Genomic DNA, 17,335 nt, shown 5'->3' with positions numbered 1-17,335 from the left:
TGCATATTATTACTGTAATAATATAAAAAAATAGGCTGCAGTTCTATTGTAACTGCCGTATTGGACCATCAGTATGGTTATCTTCTATCATGTGTAATCCAATCAGACCGTGTCGTTGGATTTCATTCATTCAGATTATGGGATTGAGAATATCTTCTTGGTCAATCATTAGGATGCATAAGAATGGACCACTGCATTCGATTTTGAGTATGCTTTTCAGTTAGATGGAACACTAGAAATAGTGTGTGTGTGTGTGTGTGTGTGTGTGTGTGTGTGTGTTCTCTATTCTGCAAAAGCCACAATCACTTGTAACTGCATTTGTGCTGCACAAGTTTTGGTGCATGCATTAAAAATTGTTCCCAGGAACTGGCAAAGCATCTAGGGGAGGAGTTTGAAAGGACTGCTTCCACTTCCGCTATATGCTTTCATTACATTTCTGTATTCACAAAGGCCGACGCTTACTAGCAGCGGTAGCGATTTTCTAATCATCTAAAAAATTGTAGCGACTACAGCCGACACATTTCTACATTCTCAAATGTTCCTAAATATTTAAACAAAAAACGGACCCTTTTTTTGTCTATTCATTCCCACTTCACATTTGAGAAAGTAAGCAATGCATGAATTCATCCACTCGCCGAAATGAAGCCATGGATTTGCTATTTACTGTTCTAAGGGGCACACTGTCCATAGCCACCACTTCTCAGTAGTCAGACGACTCAAAACTCATTTTTCATCAGATTCTATAATGGATCGTTCTTGGTCTCTGGCAAGCGAATGTCCGACAAGATGAATTCTTAACTTGTGTTGAATCGGGGATCAACCAATAACCACTAGCATTCTGTTATGGCCCTGCTGTTGACCACTCAGCCACATATTCTCCAGGTGATGTCCGTCATAGCAGGGATGGGGGTCATCTTGATTTAGGCCGCTGATCCATAAACAAGTTGATGTCTCTGCAAACTGCTAGACTTTTGAATATAAGAAAACCAAGTAATTTAACAGATCTACTAACCCTAATTTTCCAATGATTCCTATAGCTGCTCTGAACTGTCCATCCGCATGTGAAGCATTTTGGACTTTTTTCTCGTCACTCCAATTTTGATTGTATGCTTTGGTTGTTATCAGCCTCACTAGTAGTTGTCTGTTTAAGATAAAACATCTACTAAATGTCTACCTACATATGCATAGGTCGAACCTACATTCTTTGATTTGAGCAAAACAATTAGGACTATTTCTGTTTGCAGGTGCATATTGTAATGCAGACACTTTAGAAGTTCAAGAAGGCTACCATTGACCACCCGGATGCGACGGCACAACCATTGTGCTAAAGGCCTATTGTTCAGCTGAAGAGCATCCGACTAAAAACTCTATACTCACCACCCAAGGAATTTAGTGGCAATGTGTTTGAAAAGGTTGGTGTTGTAGGGCTTCATGAATCATCATTTTGAAAAAAATAAATATTTTGATTACAAACCAGGACTAAACAATGACATTTCTTTTAATCTCACTTCTCCCCCTTTCTGTCCCTTTTGAGATTGATCATGTTTTTGCACTCTGAGCCTGACGCATAACTTGACACAAAGGAAAGGGTAGACTATAGTTAGCATGGATGGCTATAGTTTGCTATAGGCTTCTAACGCACTGTTATGGATTTCCTAAATAGCAGTAGCTTCTGTAAAACTATTGAGAAAGTAGATGTTTTTAGAAATGAGCAATTGTACTTTATTCATATGAGCACCATGCCTTCATATAAAAACATGGAGCATAATTATATCCTATTTACTTTTATTAAAATTGTATGTTGTATTGATAGGCGTTTAGAAAATTGATATCCTTGAGTAACATCCATATCTTTTCCAAGACTGAAATCAACTCCCATAGTATGCTGCACTTCGGCCTGTGTGCTGCCCTCATTAAGCCAAAATGGGCACTGCAGACTTCATTCAAGATGCTTGAATTGTTAAACCAAACTAGGAGACAAATATCACCTTTGCTGCATATCATTGGAAGATAGGAACATTTTTAAATCTACATTTGGCCTGTATTTGGTGTTACAATACTTACCGATAGGACAACCAGATTACATATTTTATATTACCCCTAGTTTGTGTATGAACTTCCACGTAAATGAGGGTCAGTCCCCTATTGTAATACTTTTCGACCTCTAATGTACTTAAAATATTTTAAATGATACGATTCAAGATGTCCAAGTGACAAAGCACAGCAGATGATAATGTAGTTATCTAAGCAACCTTAATCTCAAATAGTCCAGGAACAAATGACTAAATCAATTTATCGACCTACAGTTTTTAAACCAGTTGGTCATTTGACTGATTGCCTTAATCCAATTTAAAACACTATTTTTGTGCATGTTAAATGATGACTGTTAATTCTGAATATGAATAAATGATTGTACATATTGAACTTTGGTATCGTACTAGTATACATAGATAAAGTGGTATAAGCAACAGAAATGAACCTGACTTTAATTGTTATTAGCCTTAAAGTGGACACTTAAGAAATATGACACTTGACACATTTGGACAAAACTAAGTTTCCACATCTCCACAGTGCCTGCTAATGTCCTCGACCAAGCGCATCAAGAAAATAATGAAAGATTATATTTTGCACTAGACGTACCGTAGTAGAAGATCCACTATCTATAGGACATGACTCATCTATGTTTTGGTTATATACTTCATATACATCTTACATCTGTCCATTGCATTTCTTTTTGCAAACTCCTATAGTGATGGCACAAAGCTTGTGAAGCACATTCCAGCTGTTGCTACTTAAGGAAAGTTAAATGCACTTGGACTACAACTATATTTCCTGCGACATGCTTTGTTGCAAAGGTGAATATAATAACAGGAAATAAGTGAACAAGGTGAAAAGGTAGTTTCATGGTGTCTTTAAATCACTCCAGAATCTCACATGCCCCTTTCCCTGTGAAAAGTCTGATCTATCAGGCTTGGGTAACACAATGAGACCCTGTTAGCTTCACGGTAGGACTTTAATAATTCAGGCTTAAATCAATGCACCAGACGATATTATACTGATGGATCTTTTCAAACGGCTTGTGTTTCAAACATGCGTCTCTTGGACGATAAAGCCTGATGCAACACATCTTTTCTTTTTTCATTATAAACCTATATTAGATTTGGGTTGGTCATGTGTTTCTCTTACTCCTCCCTAAACTATGTCTCTTCCCATTTCAAGCAAAACAATGATTTTGTCTTTATTGTTTTATTGAAGTATTGGTGCTGCTCAATACTGTAAGCTTTTTAATCGTTGAATCCTTAATTCATAGGCATGGCTCCAGAAAAACTTTTTTTATTGGTGGCACTGGTGGTTTAGCCTTTTTTTTTTTTTTTTTTAAAGGTGTACCAGTTCATATTTTTGGTGCACCCAAAAATCTCACATGCGCCTTTTTTTTTGAGTTACCATACACATTGCTAATTTCTGCAAATATGCAGCGTAGCGCTATAATAAACGGATCAATTATTATTATTATCCCCCTCCGTGCAGCTGTTAGGTATAGTGCACATGGACAAAGGCCTAGTTTGACTACTAACCCAATGAAAGGTCTGGGGCTGCACACTTTTACCTTACCCACCTGCTTTCCTGTCTACAAGTATACTTAATAAGGCCCTATATCATTTAATCTCACCATTTGGGCATTAACAGCGATTCTATTTTCTCCAATTTCAAATGGTGCATATAGGATAGGCCACCCCCCCTCTTTAACTAAGTTCATCATCGTCATTTGTTTTCTCTTCATTAACCAGCATTTATACTAGTTAATAAAGAAAATAAATAATGCCTTGAACGTTTATCATTTTGGGGCAGGAACTTTATAAAATCAATGTTTATAGGCATATAAACTAGTTACCCTCAATATTTGTATAAAACAAGAACAAATATGGTTTATTTTTTAATAGCACTTGACAGCGAAGTCATGACAGTTTTCATGGTGTGACCAATCTCCAACTCGACTCATTACTGTTAGAGCCTACATTGTTTTTTAAATATAGAGTAAAACGCCATATGTTAATTATAATTAGGCCCATTGATTATTAGTATATTTTACTCTGTCGGCTCGGAAGTGTCCAACACGTTCAGTAAAATGTTGAGTTCTAACATCACACTACCCCATTGAGAGCGGATGGTGCAGTCATTTAGTCGAAGCACTGCATTAAAATGGTCGACAACTCTGCAAATCCAGTGCATAATGAATTTACAAACCATAATTTTGCTGAAAATTATCAGTGAGCTACAGTTTGTTAGTATGATCCCTCATTCTACCAAACTGTAAAATCCGATCTCTTACTTTCTGTGAGAGGTGTGCATCACTTAATAGTCCCTGACGACTAATGCAGATGCAACCAATTCAAATGTTAAGTTGTACTGGACAGATTATTTGTTGCACTCAACAGCACTGATAGGCATCCAGGGAAGTCCCAATCTAAATTTACATGCACAATTTAATTCGTTAAAGGTGAATAATTGGATAAGTAGGGTATTTACATACTGATTACTGGCACTAGCACAATCGGAATACTCCCAGGATTATGGCACTTTCGGCCATCAAAGTATTCTAAAGAGTATCCTTTCACGTCTCATCGTTATGTACGTGAATCAACCAACCATGTTATTAAAACCCACAGTATTAACAGGCACTACACCTGTTTTCCTAAACTATGCTTACAGTTTCATTTTTTGGAACACCATTTTTTACAATTTATAGCATATACAAGCTAGGATGCAATACAATGTGGTTTAACTTATGTTGTCCATGGACAGAAAAGGATTAGCTGACTTTCACGCACATTTTATTTGCGATTTGCTCAGAACATTTGTAATGATCAAATGGATGAGCTGTTCTGTTTGGTCCGCAAAGGGCTGTTTAAAACTAACGGAACCAAAGGAAAAAATGCGGCAAAGTAGCAACCATTGAATTGAATTGGACATTTCGACCGACTTGAACGCAAAGCCCACTTCAGCAATGCCAAGTTATCGACCATTCCACTATAAGCATCATCCTTTAGAATATGGGCGGCTTATAGTTGACTAAAGAATCTTTTAGTCGGGGACAGCCCTACTTTGGTGCCTATGCAGAATTAATACACCGACCACACACAATGCATTTATATTGCATTATGGTGTTTGAGTTAAAGGAACTTTATTTTTTTGTATCTCGTATCTTCGAGATATGTAATATGTAAAAGTGGCTTAGTGCTGATATTCCACATTGATTAGCAGTGTTATTTGTGTTTACATATCAACGCTTGCACTGTTGCAGTATGTTGTGCAAAGACATCTAGATGCTGTCTTCTAAAGTCCTTTTAGCAATCATCAGTGATGCTTTTGGCGGTAGTGTATGTGCAGGACGTTATGAAAGCAATGGTTAGGGGAATTGGTTTGTTCTCCTTACTTTGTAGATTTAATGATTTACTTTTTTACTAATTTGTTCTGTTTGTGATAAATGATATCAGCCAAAATGTGCAATCTGATGGTTTGACAATGCCCCATATTAACTACAGAAATTAATTTCTAACCCTTAACATTGTAAATGTTACTGTTTGCACGCCAAATGTTCAGGATCTATAGCAAACAGGGATTGGCAGTACTTTGTCTTGCATAGTGAGTGAAGTGGCGAAAACTGTTGTATTCTACCGTCATCCATGTTTTTTTCCGCTGCTTTTGTCTTCTGCTAGTTAATGATAATAAAGGCTAGTCTTTTTAGATGCTGAGCTGTATGGTTACATCGCTGGAAAGAGGAACTGTGTTCACTGCACAAAGTAGTAAAATACATCATGTGAGCATTTTCACAATATAAACAGTGTATATGTTATGAAATGTTACGTTTATTTAAGTGAGTTGTAGTGTTGTGTGCTGTTTGCTTCCTACTAGGTCTATGGGTAGAAAGATTTTTGGCCAAGTGTTGCAATACAGCATTTGGCCACCAGACCAGTCTTGAGGCAGACCACATCCTGGGGGCTTGGTCCCATGACGCTATGTTTCCAAAATGCTATTTCATTTAAATATTTAGGTCGCCTAGTTTTGTTGGATCCATTTTGTGGCCATTTTTAACATTATGGACCCTTTACAGAGATGCTGGGCAACATCCATGAGGCATTCCCTGTGCTCTTCACAAGCATTGGAAGCGTTAGGATATTGATCCTGCCAAAATGTTATTCAAGGTGGTAAGACACCAGCACCTGCTATAAAGAAGCAAATACACTACATTAAAAAAAACTCATGGCTAATTCCCTCCGACCTCAGTGAGGTGTGGTCTCTCTAGAACCAATGGTTCTCAAAGGAACCAATCCAACTGGCCAGGAGAGCTCCATGACTACGAGAACGGTTCCAGCGCAAGGTTCTCAAAGGATGCTGAGGTGGCGTCTTCTTCATCTACCTCCCTGTGAGCTTCCTCTTCAACAAGATTATTAATGGAACTGGGTTGCTTATCCAATAAAAAGGCAGTATACCTGCAGTGATGAAGGGTTGAGAACCTCTCTATGTCATTGGGAAACATCTCTTGCAATGAAGATGCTGTTTGTGTACCATCTCTTACCGCAATGGCAAAACTCTGTTAATATCTAATTAAATATATTATTATAGCTTGTTTGACCAGAAGCCAGGGAGTGAAAATGTTACAAATATTTTTATGGAATAGTACTGTTATGGTTAAGGAAAATCAACCCATTACATGTTAATATCTTTAAAAGAGTGATTGCTTGTTCATAACGTTAGACCCATATATTATATTTGAATGAAGAACAAACTGTATTTGATCAAAATCAAGAAATGTAACGGTGTTGTTCCAGTGTTGATGAATACTTGCCCTGCCGTTTCTATTGCTCAATCAAGGGTTAGAACATTAACATTGAACGGCCATCCCATAGTAGTGATAGCGGACATCACTGCGTTGTATTTTTTCTTTTCTGTTCTTTCATATTGTATCAATACTGCATTTAAGGTACATATAAACACTTGCAGCTTGCAATATCCTCTTTATGGCGTATTGAGTGATTTTGCTTGACATTGACTAGTCGTATCATATTGAATTATTTTGTTTTAAAAGGACTGAAATGAACTATGACCAAACAAATTGATTAGAGTGTGAGGCCGTAATGATAGGTTGATAGGCGATGATAGGTCATTCATTTACTGGAGTTCTATTAGTGGTACACCTGTCCGCTTCTTGTCCTGTTATGTAGTTACTCTGAACGTTGTAAATGCAGCTCTTTTTCCCGACCAAACTCCAGGCCTACAACTGAGCATTAACTATGTACATGGATGATCTTGACCTGGTGAAGGTGACTAGTGGTATAAGACCCAAGCACAGAAGTCAAGACGCAAGGCTGATGATCAGGGAACTCTTGGAGACGCATTACATTTGTGTTTCATTTTCAAGAGCAAAGAACAAGGGGTGAGCCACAACCCCAAACAGAGGTAATTAGGATTGTGAACATTACTGTAAAATTAGGATTAGGCTGATTATGTTTTCATCCAACTTTGAAACTGTTGGTATGATGGGAATAGAGAGCCTAGCTATGTTATTGTAGCCATATTTACGTTTATTGCATAATGAGTTATTTGAAAAGTTTACCAAAACATTAAGATGATGAGGTTGCCAAGTAGGTCATTTAACATTTGATCTAGCATGCAATACGTCATGCGCTACAGGATAACTACCATAAGTACACACATTAAAATGGAGTGAATGACAAGATTCATGTTTGCTAATTGTTTTACTGATAAATGGATATACTATTATTTACAATACACTACTTTTAATATAGTAACAGAATGCATAACATTTTTATACACAGTTACATCTCAACACTGGTTTGTGTAGTTTGTTGCGTAGAACCCAAGCTAAGTGTGAAGTTAAAACTCAGAAGTAGGTTAGTTTCATGCCCACAGTACACAATGGTGTACTGTGGTTCTGGTAGTGTAAGCATATATGGGTTGGAGTTTATAGGTTGGAGTCTAAAGAATTTAGACCCTTACCCTAACCCTATTTCTGACCCACTACAACCTGAAAATGTTGAGGGAGTGACTTTGGCAGAGAGATTCGAAGGGTTGTGTTGGGGAAAGTTTTCCCAAGTTCAGGCATGGGGTTTGATGTGTGATATGGTATTTATAGGTCCATTCCAGTCGACTGGAATGCTATTTACTAAGTTAAAAAGTTAAATATGTATTTACAAAACGACAGGGTATCTGTGAAATCAAGAGGAGATTATATATAATTTACAAAGTGTTTTCAAAACTAATTTTAAAACGTCATGTAACTGAATGAGTTAAAAAAAGAAGGTATTTGCCCGTTTGCTTTACATCTTTATTTCGATTTAAAGATTTTGAAGTATTTACTTGTTCTATTCTTTTACTGGAAAGGGCTACGCCGTCCATATGTTTTTGTTTTGCTTTACATCAGTCTTCTCTAGCACCGCCAGGTGGTGGAAAGAATATATATAATTTCACTCTGCTTATCCGAAGACACTCTTAAACACTCCCCTTTCCGTTAGTTTCCACCCCCACCCTCTCTATCCTTTCTGCCTTGCCATAAGCACCCTGCAGTGGCAGCATGGTAATTCTGCTCCCCTCTCTTTCCACTGCATCATGTTTACCTAGCAACAAGCATCACCCGCGGCCGGCCCTCCCATTGGTCATTTGAAAACGCAAGCGGGACCAATGTAAGTGCTGTTGCCATGGTACAGTGTGTAGTTGCCGGGTGGAATTTTGCTGCAAGGCACGTGAGTCCAGGAGTCTGTTCTCTATTGCTGTTGTTGTAATCTTCGTTGTCTGGGCGCAAGCACTACTAAACTGGCACTTAGTCATGTAAAACGTTGAACAAAAATAAAAGAATATATATCCATCTTAGGTTTTATAACGTGTCACCCCCCCCCCCAAAAAAATATTTTACTGAGAAGTAGAGAGGAAGAAGTAGCGTGGAGTGTAAGGCTGCCAAGCCGAATTATAAAGGTTTAAACACTAGTGTTAGAATGAACGCGCTAACATTGCTATGTGCTATGTGCTCTGTCATTCCACATTATTTTCAAAATGCAACATCATTAAATATCTACTGATATATACCTTACGTTACCTGATCCAGTTCGATCCAGTTTGAGAAAGAGAGACTACTAGTTAATATATATATATATATATATATATATATATATATATAAAGCGTCATTCCTGTGTGTCGTAAGGGAAACGATCGATAGAGGAGCGTAGAAGAATAGAAGAGCAGAGTGGTGCCCCATTCAGGGACTTCCCCTGCCTTATGCTGCCCCGTCAGTAGGGATGGACAGCAGCAATCATCTCTAGGTGCAATTGTTTGTGTACCATGATTTATATATGTTTACATTTATTATCCTTATTCCATGCAGTTTTTATTGATAGTTCATGGAGTTAAGGGAATGTGGAAACCTATTGAGTGCATGACACACGTAACATTTGCATCCTGGCTCCCTGTGAGAGTGGTTGCATTTTTTTTTAGGACTTCCAATGTATCTCACTGGTATAGAGTTGATTGATCGTAATTTGACTTTAGTTCTTCAGTATGCAAATCAATGTTGTCATTGTTTATCCCCTACTGACCCCACCTGTGGTTTAACTTATGTAGTAAAAAATGACAAATTAGTATGATAAAAGTAGTATTATATTCAACCAGATTTGTCAATTGAAATTGAAACGATGTCACAGCAACACATCAGCCATTGTTGGAAATGCTAGCAATTAGAAATAAAAAGGTAGGCCTACCGCCCATATTCAAATTCAACCCGGAACAATGCATTTGAAGTTTTTGACCTGTAGCAACCTAACAGCTATGCAATTATTAATTACACTGTGTGCATGCACCATTCATGTAGCTGAGGAATAATGTCAGAGTAGCCTGGGGCAATGGCATGGTTACTTGCTAGCTTACATTGCCTGTAAGCACATAAGTTACAGCGTGTACTTAAATAGGGTAGAACACAAATGCTTTCTTTCCATCTATCCATCAGTCAAAGAGGAGCTGTTCTTCAATAGGCATTACTAGATATATCATACACAATTGGTATCAGTCTTTAATGTCAACATTTAAACTTGCTCGATGGTGAGCTCAGTGTTGGGTTATTCTGCAGCCACCCATCACCCTGTTTTCTAGTTCACTGCAGTCTTTTTTTCTAAACTCAATCTGTTCTTTCCAATAATAAATGAATGACATCCAAAACGCCGTTCTCCCACTCTCCACCAGTGAATGGGTCGCTTGATTGCCAAGTTGCTCTCCTTTCCTCTTGGGGGAGTTCAACCTAGCTTTTCAGCTTTTGCTTGTGGGTGTATCTGCCAAACTTTTGAGGAAATATAATGTACAGATGACGGCAAAATGCTTTAATTTATATTTTATTAACCAAAATGTGAAAGTTATACATTGATTATTTTTGGTAGGCAAAGATTTCCATCTTCATAGGAAGTACAATATAACAAATATGATACATGTATTGATATTTAGGCCAGTGCAAGCTCTCTAATGGAAGTCAATGTACTGTCAATTAAGCTTGCAAATTGCAGCTTAAGTTGCAAAAGTAGTGGTACCGGCCCACACCTGCTACACCATGCTGCGTGAACCTTGAAGACAAACCCGCTGAGTGTGTTTTCGAGGTTCACCCCGAGGTTCATTATAGTCAAAGACGCTATCGTACACTTCATCAAGCATGAGGGAACTAACTGTACATAACTTGGCCATCAACAAAAACATTGACATGCCAACCTTTCAGAAACATGTAAAGTGTGTGATAGAGAGCAATCGATAAGAGATCAAATGTTTTTTGTAGGATTTCCAGAATCAGAACAGGTTCAAGCTAAATCACTGCAGCAGTGTGGTCTTTGATGGGCTTTGTTAAACAGTGCCTGCCTTAATGTGTCTGTACTACTATCAAGGCATGCATTGCAATCCCATTCAGTATATATTCATATTCTGCAAAGTTATTGCATGTCACACATTTGTTAGCAGCGTTAGCAATTAGCAGGCTTTCAATCATGAAAACACTGGGATTGGGAACCACATTGGACACCAACTTCACCTGTTTGTGTTCCCTGAATTACACACATTTGGCAAAAGTTGTAGCTAGTGTCGGTTAGTAATCATTTCAAAGGCATGACACTGGATTGTGCAGGGGTTGCTGGTGAATTGATCATTTTTATTTATACTTGTTGTTTATGTCCCCTCTCTCTCTTACTCCCCCGCACAGACGATGGCATGTTACTGACCTGTAAGTTACTGCAGTTAGCATTGTGTGTCCTCCATGCTGCAGAACAATAGCTGTACTACTGTAGTGACTAAAATTGAAGCTTGTTAGTTTAGGTTAGTACTTTTGCCTGAACAAGGACCGGCTCAGTAGTAGGAAGTCTATAACATGGTGCTGGCTCTTCTTTGTTGCTACCCTATTAAAAAAACACATCAGGCATTCAACATATCAGCTATATCTCATTGCCAGAGATCGGATTACCATCTCCTCAAATGCACGCGGTATGAAATCATGTTTTATGTGGTTGTGACATGTGTGTTTTGATTGCTCAGTCTATGTTAAGTACTGTTTATAAGAGCAAGTGCAGTTATTCACTTGTAATTGCATACTGGACAAAAGTATTTTATCTATTCTGAGAAAGATTTTTTGGTCCAACTATCCTTTTACAGGCTATTCTAACTATTGGAATGGGACTGAAACCCTGAAATACATACGATAAATCAACAATAAAAGGACTCATAACGAAAGGGTAGAACATGGCTCAAAAGAACATGCACAATTAAGACATGGGACCAACCGCCTGCTTGAACTTACTGTCGGGATTTCAAGGTGAGAAAAGAACAGTGTGCTCAGAAAGTTATATAAAATGTGACCCATTTTGGTGATTGTTGATGGCAATATGAACATGTTCTATGGGCAATGGTTGGCAAGAGGCGAACGTGCATTTGAATGGCAGTGTGGATCGGTGAACTGGAAGGGCTTTGATCCTGTGGTGACCACACCTAGCTAGTCTTGCTGAACGGTCATAAAGAGATTACATCAGCTAATTAAAAATACACTTTTCGATTTGAGGAATGAGCTTCGGGACTTGCTAGTCTAATACTAATAAAATACCTTGTACAATTTAAATTTCAATATTTTCATGGCTTTGTACATTTATATTGACAGTGTGAAACATCCACTTTGGCTTCATTGGTTTGAGAGGAATGTGTCCTCTAGATATGTTGTTCTAGGTGATGTGCTTAATACTTGATTGCTTAATGATTGTGTTGACATTTGCATTTGCATTATTGTTCAGAGGGTGGATACATATATAAAACCCTAGCATGTGATTGTTCTTCTTAATGTGACTGAAACTTTTATGTTTAAAGTCCAAGCATTGTGTTTCAATTAGATCAAGATGTACACATTCTAACCCTCAAGACCAAAGATTGTTGTATAATGTATTTGCCACCCTCATTGAAAAGATTATCAGTTTGACTATCTATAGTAAGTTTAATGTACCCAAGATTGATTATGGTTTAGGGTATTCATAACAAAATTATAAATAAGGATATACAGCAGGAGAAACTACAGCCTGTTTTTTGTCCTTTACTCATTTGTTTAGAATCTAACGATAAAGAGCCCTATATCAATGCAACCTTTGGCCCAAATCTTCATGCACATGCTTGTTGGAACAAATGTGAGCACTTAATGTCTTGGCACAACATAGGGGCTTGGGATCTATTCATAATAATTACCTTCTCATAACATCTCTATTCATAATGACAATATCTTTATACACACACACACACACACACACACACACACACACACACACACACACACACACACACACACACACACACACACACACACACACACACACACACACACAAAGAGAAGGTAGTACTGGCTTGTAAATATTTGAATTGTCTTTTCTGTTTGTTTTTTATTAATCATTACACAGAACCATTGTAATAGTGACAATCTTGGTCTCAATTTGCAATTGATTTACTTTGTATCCAGAATGTATTTTGGAAACGTAAAGGACCTATGACTGAGGTTGCTATAATTATCGACAGAGAATTTAGTCCACAAATACTGATTCACTGCTGTTTATGGGTGGATTGGGTTTCCTTTAAATTTGAACAAACTTCCTACTGGTTAGTCCCCTCTTGTACACGCATGTTGAGCTGTTCCCAGGCAGCCTTGTGCCTGATTTAGCTCGGAATGGTTGGATAGCAACAGTGGAATAACTTTAAGCGTCAGTTAGTCTTTGACTGGAAGTCACTCATCTCTTCTGCGGAATGCTACTCTATAGGCATGCGCTTATGGGAGCTCTGTCCGTTTTCAATCCCCCTTGCCATTTTTTCCTTCTCTTCTTTTCTCAATTTCCTTCTATCTCTCTGCTCCTCTTTCACCTTGTATTAAAACCAACCCCCATTCCCTTCTACCTGGTTTCTTCAAACTATCCGCGTCATTGCTGACTCGCACACTTGGAGGAGGCATGGTGAAACATACCCGACAACCCCGCCTACAAATCCATCCTGTGGCCAATGGCGATGGGGCACAGAACTCGATCTGGCCAATTGCGTCGTAGCTTCCATGATGTTGGATAGCAACAGACTAGGATAGAGCATACTGGGGAAGGAACTAAAGGAGGGAGAGAGAGGGGAGTAGAAAAAGGCTTCGTGTGTGCGCGCTTTAGCACAAGTAAAATAAAAGGAATATCATATACGCTGGGAAAACGACATAAGCCAATTCTGTGTGGTGTAGGTTAGATAAACTTGTTGTATATCACAAATTAACGATAATAACAATCTAGAATGCTTTAATAAACCAGATAGCTTGCACAAACTCTTCAGTTTCACCAAACCTCTAAGGTTTAGATTCACACATTAGAACATCCCATGTGTAATATTTGGCTCACCAATTATATTCTGATGATATATTTATGTATAGATACATTTATTTGCAACAACATGTAGTATGTATCTTCCATTTTGCTGTGTTGTATGAGCATATTTAGTGAGCATACAACATTTGTTTATATTATTTAAAATAATGTTTTGGGGGTTTTCACAAGCCATTCTTTGTTACTTTGTACCATAAAGCTGCGCATTACGACCAAATTATGTCTAAAGACTAGTTGTTGAGTTTATTAGATTACTAATCCATAGTTGTTATTGTTCAATTAGATGTGTGTGTGATATTGTACACTACGCTTGATTTCGGCAGGTTTTGTATTATTGGATGTCAACGTACGTCCGAATATATGAACGATTCTGAGTAAGTATTTCAATTAGACTAGTTTAAATAAGAGCGTGACATGTATGTACACATATAAAGTTCCAATATATATATCCTGCTGTTACTATAAATGGACAATCCAGGGAAGGCCTGCATGGGCTTAAGTATTGTGGCCGGAGGGAAGTGTACTGACCCCCCACACTGACATACATTCTGCTACAATTATGTTAAACAATGTCTATCTGAGTCCAATTGGTAAGATACGGTGGATCTCATATCTGTGATATCAACGCTGCATTGTCGTGTATGCATGTATTGTATCCTATATGGTTTGGAAAAAAATGTGCTTGAAGCTGCGTCAGACATTCTAGTTCCACCCCCGACATCAAGGAAATGGTATAGTCCCGATCGCAGGGTGGGGAGCTGGGCTCTTTCTGCCAGAGCCGCCGGATAACGGGGAAATACGCCACGGATATGGGCAAGGAATATCAACTGAAGTCGCCCTGCGATGCTTTTCACCTCGGATGATCAAAACAACACCTCGCCATAAAATAAGGTCCGTCGATCGACGAAACTACCAAAGGATTTGTGGAAAATAAACGTCGGTCAACAGGCTGAAAGGAGAACATCTACCGCTCGCGTTAACTTGGAAAAGCTCAGAAGGCGTCTGACGGTCAGCTCAGGAACTTCCGTTGGATTTGACATGTTTGAAACCGCGGTCGGGTTTTCAAACACCACTTAGTGGGTTCAGTCGGACAGGATTCGTTTAAAGTGTGTTCCCCGCGTTGTGGATAAAGATAATTATATTTTGTTGGACAGAAGAAAAAGGCTTGAAAAGAGTTCGAAAGTGGATTACAGTCTTCAGATGTTTGCCCTGTATTTAACATAACTCGACGAAGGATATCCAGGATTTATTTGCCATTATCAATCGTAATTCCTCCACCACCTTCTCCCATAACGTACCGATACGTTCGGTCGATAACTAATATTCGAGCTGTGATTGTTCCCTCTGGCTTTTTCAAAACGGTCTTTTTTGTAATAATGAACTTCGAATTTTACCCTTTTTTTTTTGTTTAATTAGACTCGAAGTTGTTTGTTCACGTGTCCCTGCCATTTACATAGTCAGAATGGGGTTAGGCTATTCTCAGGCATTTTATTAGAATGCCCCCCTGTTTCCCCCCCTATTGGCTAGCACCTAGCTAACACAGCTGACGTCCCACACCCGCTCCGGTAAAGCCAGCCAAAACACAAGCTATTTAACCTAAAGTGTTGGTTGTAAAGGCTTGTATACACTGTCAGTAGTGGTGGTAGTGCTGCTTCAGTATCGTCATCGAAAATATTGCATTGCTCTTTCTAACCCAGGTCCGTCTAGTCCTTAGTCTTTTAGAAAGTGCAGTAATTGGACCTATTTTTAGGGTTAGGGATGGGGTAAAGGCAGGCGGCTTGAAATTCTAACCCCCTCCACCTCCTCTTCCACCCTTTCCACCACCCAGCTCAGCAATCTTGACAGTATGCTTTACTAGCACTGTGCAGTGTTAGATTCGTGCATGACCTATGCCTTGAATGACCTATGCCTGCTGAAGCTGTTTAAAGGCTCTACTTTAACTAACCGGAAGTTACTATTTGCCACTTAAAGTCTACCTTTCAGTCAAAACTACCTACTCTTAAAGAACCAAAACTATAATGGACTTTAAAAATATTAGATAGCTTAATGGCCTGCCTTAAATTCTGCAAGGCCATTTTTAACCATGTAGCCCAGGTTAAACTCTTGGATTTGTTGAATGTCCATGCAAGCTAAGCCTATGGTACAGTAAAAACAGCTAGTCTTATTGATTTGGCTTATATTGGACAACTAACATCCACAAACGACTTGGAGATTTAGAAACTTCCAGCAAAAAAATAATGCATGAAATTATGGAACAAAAGAAAAAAAAAGCTTATTTAAAGAACCAAATATTTTATCACCCATAACTCCCAATGCCCACAGAGAAAGAATATATATGGAGGAAAAGAGATGTATATGTATAGTGTTATTCCACAAAACAGAACAGAGTTAAATCCTTTATATTTTTACACTGAAAGAGACGGACAAGCTGCCTGCACGCCAGTTGGTTGCCTTAGAAACCACAATAATAATAATAATAATATAATACAACAAGCCAGAGGGGACGGTGCCTTTTGATTGGTTGGTTGGTTTCCCACCAATTAGCGTTCAAATGATCTGATTGGATGTAAGTTGTCGAAGTGAACTCTGGGATTGAAAACAATAAGTGACTCCACTCCTGCCCATCGCACAGCATTTGATTGACAGTTTCCCTGCTGTGTCGACTTAACGCCAAATATTTCCATGGTGATCACGTCGTCAACAGTGGAGGAGAAGGCTACACCCTCCAGTAGGATGGTCCAGTCAGAGCCCTGGATTACCTCTGCACTGCTTCGAAAGAACAACCAAAGTCAGTACTAGCACACATACACAAGCTTAAACTCAACACCAGCCTATCTGCTTACTGGCAATAGTGGCTGAATTGAGAGCAGTGTAGGAGTTCTCAAAATAATCGTTTTGACATTCTGAGGAATACAGACTAAAGAAGGGAACTAATGGTTTCATTCTTGTTTTCTTGCTTGATGAAACTAATCATTTTGGGATTGTTTTTGATTTTCCTATGTTTGTAAATTATATGGATCTATGCTACCATTGATTTTGTATCTGGCCTGTATGGCATATCAAATGTGTATTAAGATGCTGATTTGGTTTCAGTTTCATGTTTTATTCGGATATGGTATTTTATGACCAAAAGGTATGTTGGACCAAGTGCAAAGTAACCATGGTGACAAGTCCACAAATTATAATTAGTCCAAAATTACGTAGTGTCGGTCTGGAATAGAAGGAACTCTGGGAACGAAGAAGGCAGTTGGGCGTGCGTATTTCAGGATATGAACATCAATGTATATTTCTGACGAGAATGACCCTGCGTTTCCTACCCGACTCATTGAAATTGAAATTGTGCACATATTACTGAAATTCAAGTGTGTGCGTGTTTGTGGATAACACGCATCTCGTATGTGTGTTATTATGTTTTAGT

General features: G+C 38.5%; 1 protein-coding gene across 5 annotated transcripts in view; it reads left to right on the top strand.

Moving 5' to 3' along the window:
- The window catches only part of dyrk1b (dual-specificity tyrosine-(Y)-phosphorylation regulated kinase 1B), a 38,159-nt gene that overhangs the window by 1,682 nt on the left and 19,142 nt on the right, over positions 1–17,335 (top strand). The window contains exons 1-2 of one of the 5 annotated variants that reach the window (XM_060065387.1): positions 14,668–14,808; positions 16,622–16,705. The exons of 2 other annotated variants lie outside the window; for them this stretch is intronic. In XM_060065387.1, the coding sequence (XP_059921370.1) occupies positions 16,651–16,705 (55 nt within the window). In that variant the 5' untranslated portion in view covers positions 14,668–14,808; positions 16,622–16,650. Of the gene's footprint in view, positions 1–14,663; positions 16,706–17,335 lie in introns of those variants that run through there. 2 more of the 5 variants (XM_060065386.1, XM_060065389.1) reach the window with 2 other exon arrangements.

This window comes from Gadus macrocephalus, chromosome 11 (assembly GCF_031168955.1).
Source record: "Gadus macrocephalus chromosome 11, ASM3116895v1".
Taxonomy (NCBI): domain Eukaryota; kingdom Metazoa; phylum Chordata; class Actinopteri; order Gadiformes; family Gadidae; genus Gadus; species Gadus macrocephalus.
The sequence above is the reverse complement of the archived record's forward strand: the minus strand, read 5'-3'. Positions and strand labels throughout refer to the sequence as shown.